The 22,628-nt window shown below is 37.8% G+C and overlaps 1 protein-coding gene across 2 annotated transcripts in view; it reads right to left on the bottom strand.

Annotated features, from left to right (window-relative positions):
* The window catches only part of FAF1 (Fas associated factor 1), a 527,910-nt gene that overhangs the window by 336,204 nt on the left and 169,078 nt on the right, over window positions 1–22,628 (bottom strand). For both annotated transcript variants that reach the window (XM_032297137.1, XM_032297138.1), the window contains exon 4: window positions 15,626–15,840. In XM_032297137.1, coding sequence (XP_032153028.1) covers window positions 15,626–15,840 — 215 coding nt within the window. The remainder of the gene's footprint in view (window positions 1–15,625; window positions 15,841–22,628) is intronic.

The raw sequence follows: 22,628 nt of genomic DNA, 5'->3' as shown, positions 1-22,628 counted from the left end.
GTGAAATTGCCACTAGGTGTCACTCTGATACAAAGTTCTTAACTGCCTTTGGGCTCGCTTTCAAACCTTGTTACATCTTCCTGGTAATAATGTGGAAAAGATGCATTATCTGATTGAGCCTATCTTTGCATTTTACTATTTATATGTATACAGTTAAAGAAAATTATTTATATAATTCCAGTAACACCAAAATGATTTATATCTGTAACAATTATATTGCTAGTCACATAAACTTTAATGAGTGTACATTTTTAAAATTTCCCAGGATGGACGAATTAAATATTCATGTACTCATTTATTGAGTCATTCGTTTCCTCAACAAGCACTACTCTGTGCCAAACACTGGGCTAGAATAAAGAATTTAGAGAAGAATAAGACCTGGTCTCTAAGCTTGAGAAGTTAACATGTCACAAGGAAAATCTGAAACACAAAGAAAGGGTCAGATGTGTTAAAATCCATGTTTAAAGTAAACACAAAATTTTATGGGATCAGAGGGGGTGATTCAACTTAACTACATGTCCATGAAGGTTCGGACAGGCTTCATAGAAGAGGAAATATTTACATAGGATCTTGGAAGCTGTGCAGGAGTTTTCTAGAAAGCTAAAGCAACAAAAGGTCTATCAAACAGAATACAGGAAATATGGAGCCACTAAAAGATATATGAGGGATTTGTATTTTAGAAAAATCAATACAAGGGCAGCTATACAGAAAATATGGACTAAAGGAAGAAAGAAACCAACATATGGAAATCAGATAGGGAAATTATTTTAACTCATGAAAGAAATTTTTGAACTGTAACAAAGGAGGATGAAAAATGAAGGAAAGATTCAGTGATTATGTAAGAGAATTCACAAAACTTTATTGATGAAATGGGGCGAAATCAGAAAAAAATCCTATCAAGTATTATCCTTAAGTATGCCTTCCATAGTTACATAAACGAACTTCCCAACAGGGAAAACAGAGAAAGTAAATAACATGATCCTCTGCCTGCCATATAACTCGTAATAAGGCAGTAACTATAATCCAGAACAAATAAAACTGGAACAGATAGAATAAACAGCAGCAAGTACATATCATATACAGCTAGAAACAGCAGGAGCAGGTACATATCATATAATAACAATATCTGATTTTAAATTCATTTTGAGTCAAACTTGGCTGTATGTCTGTCCGCAACCATCTTAATATGAAGAATACGACTGGAAAAAAAAAATTTTTTTTTTGAGACAGCGTCTCACTCAGTTGCCCAGTGGCGCAATCTCGGCTCACTGCAACTTCCATCTCCCAGGTTCAAGCCATTCTCCTGCCTCAGTCTCCCAAGTAGCTGAGATTACAAGCATATGCCACCACATCTGGCTAATTTTTGTATTTTTTAGTAGAGACAGGGTTTCTCCATGTTGACCAGAGGCTGGTCTCGAATTTCTAATTTCAGGTGATCCTCCCGCCTCAGCCTCCCGAAGTGCTGGGATTACAAGTATGAGCCACCATGCCCAGCCGATGATTGGAAATATTTTAAAGCTTTACCATAGAAGTATATGTAAGAATTTTTAGCGATCACTTTTCATAAGCTTTTGGCTTTATCATTCACTGTAAAAGCTAACTTATGCTCAAGGGTGATGGAGTAGGAACAGTCAAACTGTCCTTCTGCCTGAAAACAAATACAACAAATTTGTATTTGTTTTCAAATACAAAATGAATTTTAAACCAGATATTATTATTATATGCACCTACTCCTGCTTCTAGCTGTTCCAGTTTTATTTGTTCTGGATTATAGTTTTAACTTATTATGAATCATATGGCAGGCAGAGAATCATGTTATATACTTTCTGATATATTTAAAGTGTAACATTAACTTACATAATCCAGAGAAGCCAGCCATTTCTGACCACCACACTTATAATGAGCAGAGGATTTTTTCTTAGTTGAAAAAATAGATCATGTGATCAAAACATCCATGACCTTCCATCATACACAAAATAATCCATCAAAAAAAAGAACCAGGTCTTTTTGAAGTGATACAGTATTCACTGACATGAATCAGACACATGCAACAAGATGGCAGTTAAAATTTATTTAATATATAATTGCATTCCAGTTTTCTTTTAAAAAAAACCTGAAGTAATTTTAAAATTTAAAAGAAAAAGTGTCATGTGGCACTGAATTTGTCCCTGTGGATAATAAAAATATTCATTATCAAACAAAGAAAGTAAAGACTAAATCACACCCTTTGTATCGGTTCCCAACTAATAAGCCCAAGATGCCTTAGCAATACTACTGAAAATCCATATGAACAAGAAGCACTGTCAATTCTGACTAATATTGTAAAGATAAATAACATTATTTTAAAAATATTAATAGAGAAGGTTTGGTGATTTAAAAAAAAAAAATACAGAATCAGCCAGTGTGGTAGCTCATACCTGTAATCCCAGCACTTTGGGAGACTGAGGTGCTTGAGCCCAGGAGTTCAAGTGCAGCCTGGGCAACATAGTGAGACCCCCATCTATAAAAATGATAATAATAAAAATAAAATAGCATATGCTGGCAAGGTGGTTCACACCTGTAATCCCAGTGCTTTAGGAGGGCAAGGCAGGAGAATCACATGAGGCCAGGTGTTCAAAAACAGCCTGGGCAACATAATGAGATCCCATTTCTTCAAAAAGTAAAAAAAAAAGAAAAAAAAAATTAGCTGAACATGGTGGTGTGTGCCTGTAGTCCCAGCTACTTGGGAGGCTGAGGTAGACGGGAGGATCACTTGAGCCTAGTTCAAGCTTAACAGTGATCTATGGTCGCAGACTGCATTCCAACCTGGGTGACACAGCAAGACCCTGTCACTTAAAAAAAAAATCATTTAAAGTCATATGAATTCAAAAATGCTATAGTGAATTCATAACTGCATTTCATTATATTTCCTAAACCACTACTACAAAAATATTTTTTCAAAGAAGGCCTTAAACTGGAAAAAAACTGAAAAACACAAATGCGGTAAACTATACCAGAGATATCCTTAATGCATCTAAGAAAATTTGATGAGTTTCAACAAAAAAAGATTTCCAGCCTGTTATGAAGTCTAAATTCAAAATGAACTTTGGAATTTGAATTCACTTTAAGAAAAAAAAAAAAAAAAGAAAATCAGAAAGGATCAGGAATATGGCTAAAATTGAAAAGATTAACCAGATTAAGTGATGGCAAGGATGGAGAGCAACTGAAACTCTGCTCTATTGGTAGGAGTGAACTGGTTCAACCATTCTACAAAAATGTTTTGCTCTATCTGCTCCTCTAAACACATACCTTTATGCTATGATTCAGTAGCTCTACTAGAAGCTCAAAAGAAGAATGTTTATGTGTGCCAAAGACATGTATAAGAATGTTCATAGCAGCTTTGTAACAAAAAACACTACAAAGAGCCCAAATATCTATCACCAATAGATTGGGTAATTTATGGTATTTTCATATAATAGAATACTACACAGCAGTTAGAATGAATGAATTACTGAATCTCAAAGACCTAATATTGAGTGAAAGAAGTTAAGCATAGTATACAATGTATTATTTCAATTATATGAAGGTCAAAATACACAAATACAATCCAAGGTTACAGGGGTCAAAATAGTGGTTTCAGAGGAGAGTTAAATAGCTAGTAGAGGGAATAAGAGAGGCTTCTGAGGCATAAGAAATATTCTCTAGCTGGATCTGGGTAGTGGTGGTTACAAGGGTATAAGTTTAATATTTACATATAATTGACCCTTGAATAATAGGGGTGGGAAGGTTAGGGTACAAACCCTTCCATGCAGTCGAAAATCTAGGTATAGCTTTTGACTCTCCGGAGACTAATAGCCCACTGTTGAACAGAAATCTTACTGATAGCATAAGCCATTGAATAACAAATATTTTGTACATTATGTGCATTATATATATATTTCCCACAATAAACTAGAGAAAGAAAATGTTAAGAAATCCAAAATATATTTACTATTCATTGAGTGAAAGTGGATCATCTTCCTCATTGTCTTCATGTTGAATAGACTGAAGAGAAGGAGGAAGAAGAGGAGTTGGTCCTGCTATCTCTGGGCTGGCAGAGACAGTAGAAAATTTGCTTGAACCCAGGAGTTCAAGGCTGCAGTAAGCTAAGAGTGTGCCACTGCTCTTAGCTTCAGCCTGAGTGACACTTCAGCCTGAGTGACAGAGCAAGACCATCCCTTAAACAAACAAAACAAAACAACACACAAACATGCACATGTGTGCATAGACAAAATAGTTTGCTGTATGGATTAACTTCCTTTCATGGAAAGATTTTGCTGTAACATGTGATGGTGTTTGACAGTATTTTACCCACACTAGAACTTCTTTTACAGTTGGAGTCAATCCTTTCAAACAATGCCACTGTTTTATCAATTAAGTTTATGTTATATTTTAAATCATTTTTTGTCATTTCAACCATGTTTATGCATAGCATCTTCATCAACAATAGATTACATCTCAAGAAGCCACTTTGTTTGCTCTTCCATTCAAGTTTTATGAGATTGCAGCAATTCAGTCACACCTTCAGGCTCCTCTTCTAATTCTTTTGCTCTTCCTACCACATGTGCAGTTACATCCTCCACTAAAGTCTTGAACCCCTCAAAGTCATCCCTGAGAGTTGAAATCAGCTTCTTCCAAACTCCTATTAATGTTGACATCTTGACCTCCTCCCATTAATCATGAGTGTTCTTCAGGGCATCTTACAATGGTGAGTCCTTTCCAGAAGGTTTTCAATGCACTTTGCCAAAATCCATCAGAATAATCACTACATATGGCAGCTATACCCTATGAAATCTATTTTTTGAATAACAAGACTTGAAATTTGAAATTATTCCATGATCCATGGGCTGCAGAACTGATATTGTGTTAGCAGGTGGAAAGACAATATCCACCCCCTTGCATATATTGATATCTAAATATATATTTAGATATTGATATTAATATATAAAATGCTCTATAAAATATGTAAATGGATACAAAATTTTTAAAAGTATAATTTGTGATACCAATAACAAAAAAACATTTGGGAGTGGGGGAAATAAAAGAGTACAGCTAGTGCTCGACTTACGACCATGGTCGGGACCGCGGACCGGTCGTAACACGATTTGGTCATAAGTTGAGTAGGCTATATGTACAGTTGAAATGGTGCACGTGGAGATGGTAGTGCTGCCAGAAGCTGGTCCGCACTGTCTACGCCCAGCTGGGCTACGTTTGCGCTGCCAGACGCGGAGCAGTCGTGGCTAGCGATTGTGGTCGTAAAGTCGAGTGGTTGTAAGTTGCATAGGTGGTAAGTCGATCAATACCTGGTATTTGTATGTCACTGAAGTTAGCTTGTTATCAACTTAAAATAGATTCATATAACTATAAGATGTCTTAACAAAGCTATATGGTAACCACAAAGGAAATACCTATAGATGATAAATTTTTTAAAATTAGAAAACAGCTGGGTGCAGTGGCACACACCTGTCATCCCAGCTACAGGTATTGATCGAATTACTACCTATGCAACTTACGACCATTCGACTTTACAACCACAATCGCTAGCCACGACTGCTCCGCGTCTGGCAGCGCAAACGTTGCCCAGCTGGGCGTACGACAGTGCGGACCAGCTTCCGGCAGCACTACCATCTCCGCGTGCATATAACCTACTCAACTTACCACCAAATTGTGTTACGACCAGTCTGTCGAAACCAATCATGGTCGTAAGTCGAGCACCAGCTGTACTCAGGGGGCTGAGGCAGAAGGATCACTTGAACCAGGGAGTTCAAGATCAGCCTGGGCTGCTTAGTGAGAGCCTGTCTCTTGAAGAAAAAATAAAAACAAGGAATCAAAGCATGTCACTACAGGCGTGCATACACACACACACACACACACACACACACACACACACAAAGGCAGTAAAAGAGGAAGGGTGATGGGGATTTACAAGACAGAAAACATATAACAAAATGTTGACAGTAAGTTCTTTCCTATCAGTAACTGCTTTAAATTTAAATGGGTTAACTTCCCAACCAAAAGACATAACGTAGCTGAATTGATATTAAAAACAGGATCCAATTATATGCTGATTACAATAGACTCACTTTAGATTTACTGACACACACAGTCTGAAAACTGAAAGATAGAAAAAGATATCCCAATGTGTAGCTTGGGAATTCATGTGGAGATCAGAGTGGAAGCAAGTGTGAGAGGGTCCAGCAGAAGGAAACATGGCTGTCAAAGGGTTTCATCCATCAGCAAGTTCCACCTGGCCTTAGCCATAGCAGAAAGTATGGTGAACTCCACCTCATATAACGTGGATGCTGAGTACAGAGCTATCATCTTTGACTGATTTCATGGAGCACACACACTAGCAGGGAAAGGGACTCACTTTCTCATACCCTGGGTATAGAAACCAATGATCTTTGACTGTCATTCTTGACCACACAACATGCCAGTCATCACTGGTAGCAAAAATTTATACAATGTGTATCATACTGCACATCTTCTTCCAGCCTGTCTCTAGCCAGCTTTCTCCCCTCTTAACCAGTATCAGAGAGGTGATACCATCTATCATCACAGAAATCCTCAAATCAGTGGCGGCTTGCTCTGATGCTGGAGAACAAATTACCCAGAGAGCTGGTCTCCACACAGGTGACTGAGCACACCTTATGGAGTGAGCAGCTACTTTTGGGTTTATCCTGGATGACGTGTCCTTGATGCATGTGACCTTCAGGAAGAGTTCACAGAAGTGGTGGAAGCCAAACATGTGGCTCAGCAAGAAGCAGAGAGGGCCAAATCTGTGGTGCAAAAGGCTGAGCAGCAGGAACAGGAGGCCATCATCTCTGCTGAGGGTGACTCCAAGGCAGCTTGCTGATTGCCAATTCACTGGCCACTGTGGATGACAGCCTGATTGAACTGTGCCAGCTGGAAGTCACAGAGAACACTGAGTACCAGCTCACGTACTCTCACAACATAATCTACCTGCTGCCAGGGCAGACAATGCTCCTCCAGGTGCCCTGGTAAGGATCTACCCTGCCTGCACCTTCTTTGGCCAACTAGGCCAGAGCTCCAATGATTCTTACCACCATCTTCTTTCTGCCTCCACCCCAGAAATCACTATGAAATTTCATGATTGGCTTGAAGGAAATAAAAATGAAATCACTTCAAAAAGAAAAAGAAAAGATATTCCATGGAAATAGTAATATTTCCAAAGTAGGGGTGCCATATTCATATCAAATGAAATAGACTTTAAGTAAAAAAAACTGTCACAAGAGACAAAGAAAGGCATTATATAATGATAAAATGGTCAATTCACCAGAAAGATGTCCACAAATATATATGCATCCAATACTGAAGTACCCAAATATATGAAGCAAACATTGACAAAACTGAAGGGGAAAACAGACACCAACATAATTATAGTGGGAGATGTTTCTGTTGAATAGAAACATCCAGGCCAGAAGACCAATATGGAAACTAAGGACTTGGAAACTGAGGACTTGAACAATGCTATCACCCAAATAGATCTAACAGACATATACTAAACATCCATTCTACCACAGCAGAATATACACTCTTCACAAGTGCAGAGGATATTCCATAAGATACAGCACATGGCATGCCATAAAAAAAGTCTTAAACTTAAGAAGACTGAAATCTTACTATCCTTCCCAAACAAAATCAAAAAAATCAAAAACTGAAGAATAACAGAAGGAAAACTGGAAAAGTCACAGCTACAGTCATGCTCCTCATAACAATGTTTCTATCAACAAGGCTATTATACCAAGGTGGCCCTGAGCTGAAAAACTCCTATCATTATCTAATGACACCTTAGCCACTGTAACATTGTGGCACAACACATTATTCACATATTTTTTGGTGATGCTGGTATAAACCTACTGCACTGCCAGTAATATAAAAGTATAGCACACAGAAACGTATATAGTACATAATACTTGATAATGATAATAAACAACTGTTACTGGTTTATATATTCACCATACTATACTTTTTATTGTTATTTTAAAGTATATACTTTCTACTTTTTTTTTAAGTTAATAGTAAAACAGCCTTAGGCTAGTCCTTCAGGAAGTATTCCAAAAGTATCATTACCCATAGCAGATGACACCTCTATGTCTGTTACTGCCTCTGAAAACCTTCCAGTGGGACAAGATGTGAACGTGGAAAACAGTGATGATGATGCTGACCTTATGTAGGCCTAAGTAATGTATGTGTTTGTGTCTGTAGTGGGGAGATCCCATAAGCCCCGAGACAGAAGCCAGAAGCCTCAGCCTATTTCCATATAAACAATGAAGAAGAAAGTAACTAGAAATACAACCGTAGTAATTATTAGTTATCCATAGTAGTTATTAGTTATTCTTAGTTATTCATAGGTGATCCTAATTCTTTTACTAATGCCTCTCAGGTCAGAAGTGTGAACCTGGGATGACACTGTGAAAGTAATGACCCTAAGGCAAGACACTTTAAGCCCTCTGTCATGCCCAGGTAAGGGCTGCTGGAAGGCACCTCAGCTGTGCAGCAGTGCCAGCGATGGGAAAGCGCCCACTGTTTAGCCAGCTAGGGAAGGAGACGTCTCCTTCCTCGGAGGACTTAGAAGAAAACTCCGCTTCTCCAAGCTCTTGCAGTAGGCCTGATGCTGTCAGGTAGGCCTGCAGACACCCGGGAGCTTAATTGTCCCTATGTAATTCTGCGCTTCAGTGGTCACGTTCTATGTCCCCTCTTATGTTCTGCTTTTGCACCTGGTTCCTTTTTTCTTAGAACAGATAATCAGTAAAAGTAATGTAAATCTTAATGTCTTTGTTCTTTCCTAACACGTATGGAAAAATGCTGATGCATTATGCTCCTTACCTCATCTCAGCTACCTGAAAGTCTTGAGCCCCTATTTGTAAGACACGTGATGTACTTGACCCTATCACTGCCATGCCCTACCTACCCTGCCCCCAGTGGCCGACCACCAAGGCCACGCTCTACCTACCCTGCCCCCACATTTGCAACTCAATAAAAGTAAGAGCACCTAGGCATCTGGGGCACTGCTGGACTCCGCGCTTTGGCTGGCAGTGGACCCCCCGGCCCAAACTCTCTTTTCTTTATCTCTGTGTCTTGTGCCTTTTATTTCTACAATTTCTCGTCTCCACACCAGCAGAGAGGGACTCACAGAACTCTGTAGGGCTGGACCCTACATATGTTTTAGTTTTTAACAAAAAAGTTTTAAAAGTTAAAAAATAATAACTAAAAAATTTTAAAACAAAAAAGCATACACAAAAAGGATTATAAAAAAACATTTGTACAACTGTACCGTGTGTTTGTGTTTTCAGCAAGGTGTTATAAAAATGTCAAAAAGTTTTTTACTTTTTTTTTTTATTATTATTATTATTTTGAGATGTAACAAGAGTTTCGCTCTTGTTACACAGGCTGGAGTGCAATGGCCCGATCTCGGCTCACCGCAACCTCCGCCTCCTGGGTTCAGGCAATTCTCCCGCCTCAGCCTCCTGAGTAGCTGGGATTACAGGCACGTGCCACCATGCCCAGCTGATTTTTTGTAATTTTAGTAGAGTCAGGGTTTCACCATGTTGCCCAGGATGGTCTCGATCTCTTGACCTCGTGATCCACCCGCCTCGGCCTCCCAAAGTGCTGGGATTACAGGTGTGAGCCACCACGCCCGGCCTACTGTTATATTTTTTAAGTACAGACAAGGTCTCGCTTAAAAAAATTCGAGACCAAGCTGGTTTTGAATTCCTCAGCTCCAGCAATCCATCCACCTAGGCCCCACAAAATGCTGGGATTACTGGCATAAGCCGCTGTGCCCATCCTCAAAAAGTTTTAAAGGTTTTAAAGCTTATAAAGTAAAAAAGTTACAGTAAGCTAAGGTTAACTCATTATTAAAGAAATATATTTTTAAATAAATTTAGCGTAGCCTAAGAGTACAGTGTGTATAAAGTCTACATGAATGTACAGTAATGTCCTAGGCCTTCACATTCACTCACTGCTCGATCATTGAGAGCAACTTCCAGTCCTACAAGCGCCATTCATAGTACCTATCCTATTAAGATGTTACTTTTTATACCATATTTCAATATACAGAAATAATAGGAATAAAATCAATAACACTAACAGTTTTTTTAAAGATCAACCAAATTCATCAACCTTTATTAGATTAAGAAAAAATAGAAAAATTAAAAATTATGTGACTACAGTACCATGAACAATCATATGCCAACAAATTAGATAACAGAGAAGAAACTGATAAGTTCCTAGAAACATACAACTTACCAAGACTGAATTGTGAAGAAAATGAAAATCTGAACAGACATATATAACGAGTCTGTTATTGAGAGTGAATCAGTAATCAAAAACCTCCTAACAAAGAAACATGCAGGACCAGATGGTATCATTGGAGAATGTTACTGAACATTTAAAGAAGAATTATTGCCAACCCTTCTCACACTCTTCCAAAAAAAACTGAAGGAGGGAATACTTTCCGATTTCTTTTATGATGCCAGCATTACACCAATACCAAAGCCAAAGACGCTATTAGACGAAAAGAAAACTATAGTCCACTATCACTGATAAATACAGAAGCGAAGATCCTCAATAAAATATTATTGAAACTAAATTCAACAGCACATTAAAAGGATCACACCATGACAAAGTGTGACTTATCCCTAGGATGAAAGGATTATTCAACATATGAAAATCAGCCAGGGGCGGTGGCTCACGACTGTAATCCCAGCACTTTGGGAGGCTGAGACAGGTGGATTACTTGAGGTCAGGAGTTTGAAAATAGCCTGGCGAAACTCCATGTCTACTAAAAACACAAAAACTAGCCAGGCATGGTGGTTGTGCACCTGTGATCACAGCTACTGAGGAGGCTGTGGCATGAGAATCACTTGAACCCAGGAGGCAGAGGTTGCAGTGAGCCAAGATCGCACCACTGCACTCTAGCCTGGGTGGAAGAGCAAGGCTCCATCTCAAAAAAAGAAAGTGAAAATCAACCAATGTGATACCCATATTAACAGAAAGAAGAATAAATGTCACACAATCATCTCAACAGATAAACAAAAAGCATTTGACATAATTCAACATATTTTCATGATAAAAACACTGAACAAACTATAAATTAAAGCCAATAGCCTCTACATAATAAAAGCCATATATAAAAGTCCTACAGCAAACATCATATTCAAGGGATAAGAACTGAAAGGTTTTCTTCTAACACCAGAAACAAGCTAGGATATCCTCTCACCAGTTCTACTCAATGTAGGACTGGAAAGCCTAGCTAGGACAATTAGGCAAGAAAAACAAAAGGCATCCAAATTGGAAAGGAAGAAATACAGCTATCTTTGTTTACAGACAACATGATCTTACGCTTTTTTTTTTTTTTTTTTTTTCCATTTTTGTGGAGACTGGGGTCTCACTGTATTACCCAGGCAGGTCTCAAACTCCTTGGCTCAAGCTATCCTCCCGCCTGTGCCTCCCTAAGAACTGGGATTACTGGCATGAGCCATTGTGCCTGGCCTTTGAGGGGAGTTATGCTTATCTTTTTTTGTCTTTTTAAACATGATCTTGTAAGTAGAAAACACTAATGATTCTACCCCCCCCAAAAAAAAGAAAAAAAAACTGTTAGAACTAATACAGAATTCATCAATCTTGTTATAAGATGCAAAATCAACACATAAAAATCAGTTGCATTTCTATATACTAACAATGAACAATCTGAAAAGGAAATTAAGAAAACAGTCCCGTTCACAATAGCTTCAAAAAGAATAAAATTCTTATGAATAAACTTATCCAAAGAGACAAAAGACTTGTCCACTAAAAAATATAAAACATTGCTAAAAGAAATTAAAGACACTGGAAAAGCTTCCCATGGTCATGGACTGAAAAACTCAGCATTGTTAAAATGTCCATACTATTCAAAGTGATCCGCAGATTCAATGTAATCTCTATCAAGATGCCAATGCTATTTTTTGCAAAAATAAAGAAAGAATCCTAAATTCCATAAGTAACCACAAGAAACTCCAAACACAATTGTGAGAAAGAAGAACAAAGCTGGAGGTCTCCTACTTCCTAACTTCAAAATATTCTACAAGCTAGAGTAATCAGATCCGTTTGGTAGTGGCATAAAGACAGACACGCCAACTAATGGAACAAAACAAAAATCCTGGAAATAAACTCACACATACACAGTGAAATGATCTTTGACAAAAGTGCCTAGATTCTACAAGGTGAAAAGGATAGTTTCTTCAACAAATGGTACTGAGAAAACTGGATATCCACATGCAAAAGAATTTGGACCCTTATAACATACATAAACATCATCTCACTGTATTGTGTGAATTAAAGACTTAAACATAAGACTTAAAACTATACAAGCCAAGACCCTGCCACTGTCCTCCAGTCTGGGTGACAGAGAAAGACCCTTTCTCGGAAAAAAAAAAAAAAAAAAAAAAAAAAAAGACTTGAAACTATAAAACTAGAAGAAAGCAGAGAGGAAATGCTTCATAACACTGATCTTGGCAATGGTTTCTTTGAAATGACTCCAAAAGCACAGACAATGAAAGAAAAAATAGACAAGTGAGACCATATCAAATTAGAAAGCTTCTGCATAGAAAAGTAAAAAAACAGAGTAAAAAGGCAACCCACAGAATGAGAGGAAATACATGCAAACCATATATCTAATAAGAGGTTAAAATACAAAATACAGTAAAACTGCTATAACTCAACAATAAAATATCGAATAACCTATTTTAAAAATGTGCAAAGGACTTCAATAGACATTTCTCCAAACAAGACATACAAATGGCCAAAAGGTATATGAAATGATACTCAACATCACTAATTAGACAAATATAAATCAAACCCACAATGAGGTCTCACTTCATCTTTTAGGATGGCTATTATTTAAAGAAAAGAAAAAGAAAAGAAAAACAAAATAATAAGTGTTAACAAAGGTGGTGGTTGGAATGTAAAATGGTGTAGTTGCTATAGAAAACAGTTTGGAAATTCCTCAAAAAATTATAAATGAAACTACCATCTAATCCAGCAATCCCAATTTTGGACATACTGCCAACAGAATTGAAAACAGGATTTCTATGAAATATTCACACTCCCATGGCTGGGCACGGTGGCTCACTCCTGTGATCCCAACACTTTGGGAATCTGAGGCAGGAAGATCACTTGAGTCCAGGAATTCAAGACCAGACTGGGTAAAAAAGTGAGACCCCTTCTCTACAAAGCAAAATAAATAAATAAATAAATAAATAAATAAATAAATAAGCCAGTCATGGTGGCACAAACCTATAGTCCCACTATTCAGGAGGCCAAGACAGGGGGATTGCTTGAGCCCAGGAGTTTGCGGCTACTGTGAGCCATGATCATGCCACTGCACTACAGCCTGGGTGACAGAGTGAGACTCTGACTCTCAAAAAATATTCGCATTTTTATGTTCATTGCAGCATTATTCACAATAGCCAAAAGGTAGAAACAACCTAAATGTCCACTGATGATAGGTTAATGAATTAAAAAATATATACAGTACATACACACAATGGAATATTATTCAGTTTTAAAAAAGAAGAGAATCCTGCTATATGCTATAACATATATAAGTGTTGAGGCCATTATGCTAAGTGAAAAAGCCATCGTAGCAAATACTGCGTTATTCCACTTATATGAGGTATTTGTAGTCAAGCTTATAGAAACAGAATATAGAATGGCAGTTGTCAGGAGCTTGGGGGAGGGGTAAATGGAGAGCTGCTATTCAATGGGTATAGAGTTTCCATTATGTAAGATGAAAAAGTGCATACAGTTAACAATCTTGTGCTGTACACTTAGAAATTTGAGAGGCTAGGCCGGGCGCGGTGGCTCACGCCTGTAATCCCAGCACTTTGGGAGGCCGAGGCGGGTGGATCACGAGGTCAAGAGATCGAGACCATCCTGGTCAACACGGTGAAACCCCGTCTCTACTAAAACTACAAAAAATGAGCTGGGCATGGTGGTGCGTGCCTGTAATCCCAGCTACTCAGGAGGCTGAGGCAGGGGAATTGCCTGAACCCAGGAGGCGGAGGTTGCGGTGAGCCGAGATTGCGCCATTGCACTCCAGCCTGGGTAACAAGAGCGAAACTCCGTCTCACAAAAAAAAAAAAAAAAGAAAAGAAATTTGAGAGGCTAAATCTCATATTATGTAATTTTTACCATAATTTTTAAAAAATAAAAAACAAGAATGTACAGAATATTTGGGGGCATAGAAATGGGTACAGGGAGAAGGGGTTCATCTAGAAGAATTATCTACATAGAAGAAAAAGCAAGTACAAAGGCTTAGAGCAGACTAATAACCTGTTTGGTAAACTGAAATAAGTCCATTATGGCACAGGCATAGTGAACTAGAAGGAGAGTGGTAATAGATGAAACTAGAAATGCAGGCAGGGGCTTGATCAAGCAGGGACTTATAGGCCATCTTAAAGATTTGAATTATATCCTAAAATCAATGGAAAGTTTTTGAATGGCTTTAAGAAAAGGAATAACATAATCTGAGTAATGTGTAGGAATGAACACTACTAATAGCCTTGCTTTCCAAGACTCCACTAATAAAATAAAATTAGAAAAGGGTCTCTCCTAAAAGGAATAAAGAGAAATTTTCAGAAACATCTAGAATTCAGTTTAAGGTAAACTACATTAAGAGAGGGTTAATATGTAGTTCTACAATGAAAATAGATAATCTGAATCAAATATAAATAAGTTCAACATAGTTAAACTACAGTAATTTGGTAAAGTCTGTCAGGCATATACTTTCACCTCCATTTGAAAAATAGCACTTTTTTAACTGGCAGAAAGAAAAGTGATGGAAACATGCCTCACGTCTGATTTATCATTAAACTTAGTGTAATGGTTTGAATGTATCTCTACCAAAATTCAGGTGTTGTCTATACGGTAGTATTAAGATGCAGGTCCTTTAAGAGGCGATTAGGCAATGAGAGCTTCATTAATGGGATTAGGTCCCCTTATAAAAAGAGTTTGATGATGGGAGTCTGCCCCTTTTGCCCTTCTGCTTTCTGCCACGTGAGGGCACAATGTTCCCCACTTGGGAGGATGCAGCATCAAGGTGCCATATGCAAACAGAGAGCAGCCCTCACCAGACACTAAATCTTCTAAGCCTTGATCTTAGACTTCCTAGCCTCCAGAAATATGAGAAAATTAATTTCTGTTCCTTATAAATAACCCAGTCTCAGGTATTGTTATAGTAGCACAAAAACAACCAAGATACATCCTTTAAAAAAGGTGTGAGTCTCAGTTGTGAAGTGTGATATGCAATGTATTTGTTTAGGGTATTTTATTGAAGCTCTTAGATATCTGATTTGCATCAGCCCTCAAACAGCATCATATACCATTCTACTTGCATGGAAAAAAAAAAAAAGTATTCTCAAACTTACCTCAATCCCAACACAGCATTTAAAAATAAAGCACAATAATCAGTATTGGAAAGTTACTAGTTTCAACTGCTTTTTTTCCCTTCTTGCTGGTAGTCAACTCAAAATAAAAAAAAATATAAACTGAATGTTTACCCAATTATTTATCTGTGAAGGCTTTAAGGCAACAAAAATCTTACCAACAGTACAGCTGTCTTCGAGTACCACATCAACATTTCTGTCTCTGTATTCAACCCTGAAGTCTAGCATCCGAGGTTGCCTTTCTACAATCTGCCGGGATGGCATTACAGGTCGAAACGCCGAAGAAGAGGAAGAAGAGGAGGAAGTAGGAACTGGAGTTGGATGACTTGCTGGATTAAATGCAGGTCCTGGTACGGTCTCACTTCCATATTCACTAAAATGTTGACACAAAAGAAGGATTATTGTCAACTAAATAATTATAGAATACCCTAGGGATCCTCTCCATACTTGGCTTGTGTTGTTCTTCCTATCAAGTAAGTTTACCTACATGTGTGTCAAGACCAAACTTGAGTTCTACTTCCTCCACAAAATCTTTCCCATTGACTGAAGGCCATATCACTTTCCTTCTCATACTAGCTTTTCTATGTTTATTAGCAATATTATATCATTTAGCATTTAGATTTTTACCTTGTGTTGTTATGATGTTACTAAAACATTTTTAACTCTGTAAATTAAGAACAGTGTCTTCTTCACTCACTCTCATTTATTCACTTAACTATTATTTGACTCATTACTTCTGCTTTCCACAGACTATTTTGAAACTTTACTGTCCTTAAACCTCAATTCTCCCTACCTCACAACTCTGTCTTAAAAGGTATCCTTTTCCATTTTACCAAGAAAACAAAAGCCATCAAGAGAAATTTCTCTTATCTTCTTAACATTAAGTACACAAGCCCACATATGCACTCTCTCTTTCTCACTTCCTGTAAAATAGAGGGGATATCATTTTTTTAATCTGTTCAAAATCTAAAACAATTTTATTTGTTTGCTTGTTTCTTTGAGATGGGGTCTCACTCTGTCACCCAGACTGTAGAGCAGTGGCACAATCTTGGCTCACTGCAGCCTTGAACTCCTGGGCTCCAGCAATCAATCCACCTCAGCCTCCTGAGCAGCTAGGGCTACATGTGCATGCCACCAAGCCCAGCTCATTTTTGTACTTTTTTTAGAAGCAGAGTCTTGTTATTCTGGCCAAGCTAGTCTTCAACTCCTGGCCTCAAGTGATCCTCCTACCTCTGACTCCCAAAGTGCTAAGATTACAGGCATGAGCCACTGCACCCAGGCTAAAACAATCTCCTCATTAGCTCTACAATAGGGATTATCCCCTTTATATCCAGTATCTTTGATATCTCTTTCTCTTCTGGATTCTTTTAAATAACATTTAAACAAGTTCAAATCTCTCCCTTCTTAAAAAATAAAAATGAAATCCTGGCTCTGCCCACTTAATAACTGTCCCGTTTGTAAAATGAGAACAATAATTATATTTGCACAACATCTGGTACTTAGTAAGATCCCAGACCCCCAACTCAGTATGTCCACAGCTTTATTCATTAGTATTTCCTCAAGTCTGACCCTCCTCCATTACTTCTAATAACAACTCAATCCAGAAACCTGTGGTGTTATTCTTGATCCCTTTTTTTTTCATCCCACATATCTAATCAGTTCTTTAAATTGTATCTCCTAAGTATGTTTTGTTTAAGTCATCCACCTTTACCCTCGGATGCTACCACTCTAGTACAAGCCACAATTACCTCTTGTATGAACTAATGCAATTGCCTCCTAACTAATCTCTTTATATGCATTCCTGCAACACTGAGTTCCATTCCATCATGCCCCTAGAGTGAAATTAAAGACACAAATGTCTTCATATCATTCTCTTTCTCAACCCTTCAAATACTCTCCTTTGCTCTTCAGATAAATATTTAAAGTGGTGTATAAGGCCCTGCATGATCTGAATCCTACCTAGCTTTCCATCTTCTTGTGCTACACTGTTTCCAGCCCTCTATGCTAACAGGCACATGGTCTTTCATTTCTTCTCTCACCTTAATCATTCCCATTTCACAGAGGAATACAGGCTATTCCCTCTAATAATATCTTTTCCTCCATTACCCATCTACTTCTGTCTTTCTTTTAAAAAATTATACTCAAGGCTTCATATCTCAGATTGAATGTCTTAACTCAGGGAACTGGGTCTAATTTCACACTAGAATTAGTTAGTTGTATAATTAATGATTTGACATCTATGTCACCACTGGAATATAAGTCCCACAAGAATAAAGCTCATATTTGTGTTTTTAATGGCTGCATCCTCTGCCTTGAGCTTAAGATTTTATACATAGTAGGCACTCAAAAATTTGTCAAACTAATGAGGAATAATTATTTTAAAATTGGGTTTTTCTCTGACTTAATTTATCATATGTATTATCACTTTTTTTTTCCTCCCTGAGAGAAGGAGGTGGGGAGAGAGGGAACCATAGGAATGTTTCAGTTGCAACATCATTATTGTATGTATCTCCCACGACCACTACAACTCAAGACCAGCTCTAAAACATCTTTCTTCTCAACCTGAATTTAAGAGAAAATAATGGACTGGGAACCTGCACAAAACAACAACAATAACCAAAAGCATGATGAGTTAAGCAATGTTCATATAATTAAGCAGAAAAATATTTATATTTAATTTCACTTATTCATACTATTGCTCTGAACAGTGTTCATCAAACTACAGATTACATAGTCGACTTGGTGAGTTGTGATCAGTCTTTTAAAGATTAGAATAGAAATTATCAGCATTGTGTCACTTAATAGGACCAAGTATTGTTCCATAAAACTTTTTATTCTGTTATATAGTTGTGTATGTGTGTTTGGGATTCCAAGTATTCCTCATTTTAAATCATACTCCAAAAAGTTCAAAAATAATTAGTTTTTGAATCAACAGAGCTCAGATACTCCAGTAATCACTGATCCAAGACAAAAACTTACCCCTTCTCCTGGTTGTTAAATTCAAAGAAAATAATCTTGTACAAAAAAAACATGGAAACGAAGAAAATATCCAAAGGCAGGAAAGAATGCCACAGCTGAAATCCAAAGTGAGCTCTTAAATATCTATGAACAGAATTTGTGCAATAACATTTCACATCTCTAAAGTTTGTCACAACTTCTCAAAACCCGAAGAAAAACCTAAGAAAAAGCTAGTCACTGACTTACTGTTTATTAACTTCAAATCCACCTTTCCATATAGTCTACTCTGTGATACTGGGGCCAGGATTCTACAAAACTGTATTTTCTTCTGCTAGATGTTTTCCTGTTAGATTCTACCAACAGGAGACACTATCTAGAGATTAGTAGTTAAAGAGGGGAGGAGAGACTTCTTTCTTCCTGCTTGCATTCATTTCCATCAGCATCACCCTGTAGGTAGGTTCCAGTCTTATCTTTCCAACATTCTTATAACCAGCTTCATGATATTATCTTAGAAATGAGCGGCAGCTGACAGTGTACACTCACAGAGGTCTGATCTGCAGCTTCAGGAGTCTCCTCTGTGCTTCATGATTCTGTTAACTCCTTTGTTCCCTGAATCTAACAGTGGTGGCTTCCTCTGGCTTTTATCTATCCAAGTTACCTCTTTTTGCTCTTTCAGTCTTCCATACCTATGTAACCAATCCTACCTTAAATTTCCTCTGCTGAAATATCTAGTATGTTTCATTTTCCTGACTGGATCCTGATACAGTAAAGAGTTCCCAGGAAACATATTTTCAAAGACAAGATTCAAGAACTGGCTTGATTATGTACCCTTGACCTTCAATTCACTGCTAGCTCCTTGTCAATAAAAAATGGGATACTAGTGATCCACTCCATGTATTGGCATAATGATTATTGCATTATCACTTGTAGCTAATTATGATGATATGCTTATTCTAACAAGTCTCTAAGAGAACCAAATGACTGTTTGACTTGACTATTTTGATGGGAATAATGACACCAAGGACTCGAAAATGGCTGCTTCTGACTCAGAGACTTTAAACGACATAGAGTTTTAAAGTTTTTAACTTTCAGCTCAGGTCATGACAAGATAGCTACAAAATTTTAAAAACACAATCTTGCATGTTCTTCACAGGTACTCCCCAAAAACCTAAAACGCAATAAAATATATATATTACTTTTTTTAAAAGTTTCTTACTTCTTGTAACCATAGGTATGGCTCTGCCAAGAATTAGGTCCAAGATTTAATTTTGCAGATTGTAGAATTATGGTGAAAGTTGAATAAACACACTTTCTAAGTGTACTTTGTTTTGGAAGGAGTGAGGCCCTAAAATATGGAATGATACCTGGGTGAACAGCTCCTTCTCCTATGACTGAGAAGGCTAGCTTCCTCTTGTACTAGAAGGCTAGTATCCCCTTCAGTTTAACCTCTTAGCTTAAACTCTTAATAGTTTAATAGTTGGCTAAAATGTGGACTCAAAAGAGTCCACATTTCATGAGGATGAGATGCCTAAACTGTCCTAGGATAATGTAGAAGAAATGCAGATGCTTAAAGAAACAGGAATGCTGGAGTAGATTTACAATGTATAACCTGAATATATACACACCCTCCTATACATCATCTATGAGGTCCTAGACGATACTGCATTAAAGCATTTTAAAATACATTAGTAAAGGACTTTGTATCTGAAAAACTCTGTGGTGACTGTTTTCTGTGAGTTGGGAATTGCATGCGGAGATGACACAATTGAGAAAGACTCCTTAACAAACTGATCAGATTCCAGAGTGGCAAAGGTCAAATGGCAAAATTTGATAGAGAAAAGGTAAGAACAATCATGTTAAAGCATAGCATGGATAGAAAGTGGCAATCAGAAGATTCTGACATACAAGACCTACAGAGGCCTTTAGAAGTACTTAACTGAGCATGGTATTTCTAGGGAACAAAATTAAAGGTCAATCTACTAAAATACCACTTGATCTATAAATAGTAGGAACCCCAGACTTGGTAGCCTAAATCCTGACTTCAGTGACCACTATGGAGAGTCACAGTCACTTCCAGTTTCCAAACATAAGTTGGTTCACAGACATAAAGCTCCGGATTAAATGAGGCATGGTCCCCAAAACACAACAGAGTCACAAATATTTACTGTAAATTTTCCTCACAGATTTCCACTAAGACACCTGCAGCTGTTTACTAGAGTATCTGTGTGCCAATAAAAAGAAAATATCTAGATTTTTAGGAGATTACTAGATGCTAACTCTAAAATGATGCTAATTATTGGGGAATTTACAAAAGTGAAAGAATAGGGTTGGAAGTGAAGTTTTGGCCCAAATCGAACTCACAGTAAATTCCATCAATCAGTCAATCTACCCTGCAGTTATTTCCCTAGGCCCTGGAGGTATAATAGAAAAAGACACACTCAGTAATAGTAGACATTCCATATTGGTTTTCTGATCCATGGAGTTAGGACTATAATGTAAGAAGGGACCACTGGAAAGAAATGATCTTGCATATGTTTTATTTTCTATACTAATTTGTAAGTACCAGGACGTATATTTTGCTTTCACGCAGCAGGGTACACAAATATCTTCACTGTCTTTTCCTAAAGATTACGTCAACTCTTCTGCTCTTTGTCATAATAATCTAGTCTGTAGAAATCTTGACTAACTTGACATTCCACAGAATAACATTACACTGATGACAACATAGATTGGTCCCAAAGTGCGTAAGTAGCAAGTACAGGTTAAGTCTCCCTAATCCAAAAGTCTGAAATTTGAAATGTTCCCAAACCTGAAACTTTTTGAGCGCTGACATAACACTCAAAGGAAATGCTCACTGGAACATTTCAGATTTCAGATTTTTGGATTAGGGATGCTTAATCAGTATGTATAATGCAAATATCCCCAAATCTGAGAAACTCTAAAATGTGATATACTTCTGGTCTCATGCACTTCAGATAAGGAAAACTAAACCTAAACTTTGATACTTTGGCAAGACGCATGCATGTTAGGAATTAGCAGACGCATACCACAAAAATATAGGGGCTGTCACCTTGGTAAAGTTTCTAGAGTCCAATGGCTGAAGGGACATGAGGGTGAATGCTCTACTTTGTACTTCCCAACAATAAATAAGAAATAACAAGCTGGGCGCAGTGGCTCACGCCTGTAATCCCAACACTTTGGGAGGCCGAGGCGGGTGGATCACGAGGTCAAAAGATCAAGACCATCCTGGTCAACATGGTGAAACCCTGACTCTACTAAAAATACAAAAAATTAGCTGGGCATGGTGGCGCGTGCCTGTAATCTCAGCTACTCAGGAGGCTGAGGCGGGAGAATTGCCTGAACCCAGGAGGCGGAGGTTGTGGTGAGCCGAGATCGGGCCATTGCACTCCAGACTGGGTAACAAGAGCGAAACTCTGTCTCAAAAAAAAAAAAAAAAAAAGAAAAGAAATAACAAAGTTAACTGAGGGAAAAAAAATTTGGACTGGGAAGAGAAAAAAATGATTATGTACAACATGCTGGCACCAGCCAAAATTATGCTGCTGTAGTACTATAACCACAATCAATGATATCCCTGAAAGACAGCCATAAAAAAAGCCTCCCACTGGGGAAAGCTTAATGTTGTACTATGTTCACCACTTCATCTGGTAGGAGAGAAAGCCTGGAGTATAAATCTACATTGAATCATAGGCAATAGATAATGGGTTGGCCAGCTGTTCAGATCCTGAAAAGAATAAAATTGGAAAACTGGGTGACAAGAAAGGCTGGGGAAGAGATATGAAAATAGATCTTTTAGAATGCACACAGAATTTATTATTATTATTACTATTATTATTATTTTGAGACGAAGTTTCGCTCTTGTTGCCCAGGCTGGAGTGAAATGGTGTGATCTTGGCTCATTGCAACCTCCGTCTCTAGGGTTCAAGCAATTCCCCTGTCTCAGCCTCCTGAGTAGCTGGGATTACACGTGCCTGCCACCACGCCCAGCTAATTTTTTGTATTTTTAGTAGAGACAGGCTTACACTATGTTGGCCAGGCTGGTCTGGAACTCCTGGCCTCAGGTGATTTACCTGCCTCAGCCTCCCAAAGTGCTAGGATTACAGGCATGAACCACTGCATCCGGCTAAATATATTTGTTTTTTAAGTGAATATTCTCTAAAGGCTAATCAATTTAAAAAAGGATCT

Source organism: Sapajus apella, unplaced genomic scaffold (genome assembly GCF_009761245.1).
Source record: "Sapajus apella isolate SASKATOON/1434 unplaced genomic scaffold, GSC_monkey_1.0 scaffold36, whole genome shotgun sequence".
In the NCBI taxonomy this organism is placed as follows: Eukaryota; Metazoa; Chordata; class Mammalia; order Primates; family Cebidae; genus Sapajus; species Sapajus apella.
This window is presented reverse-complemented; position numbering and strand designations above follow the sequence as displayed.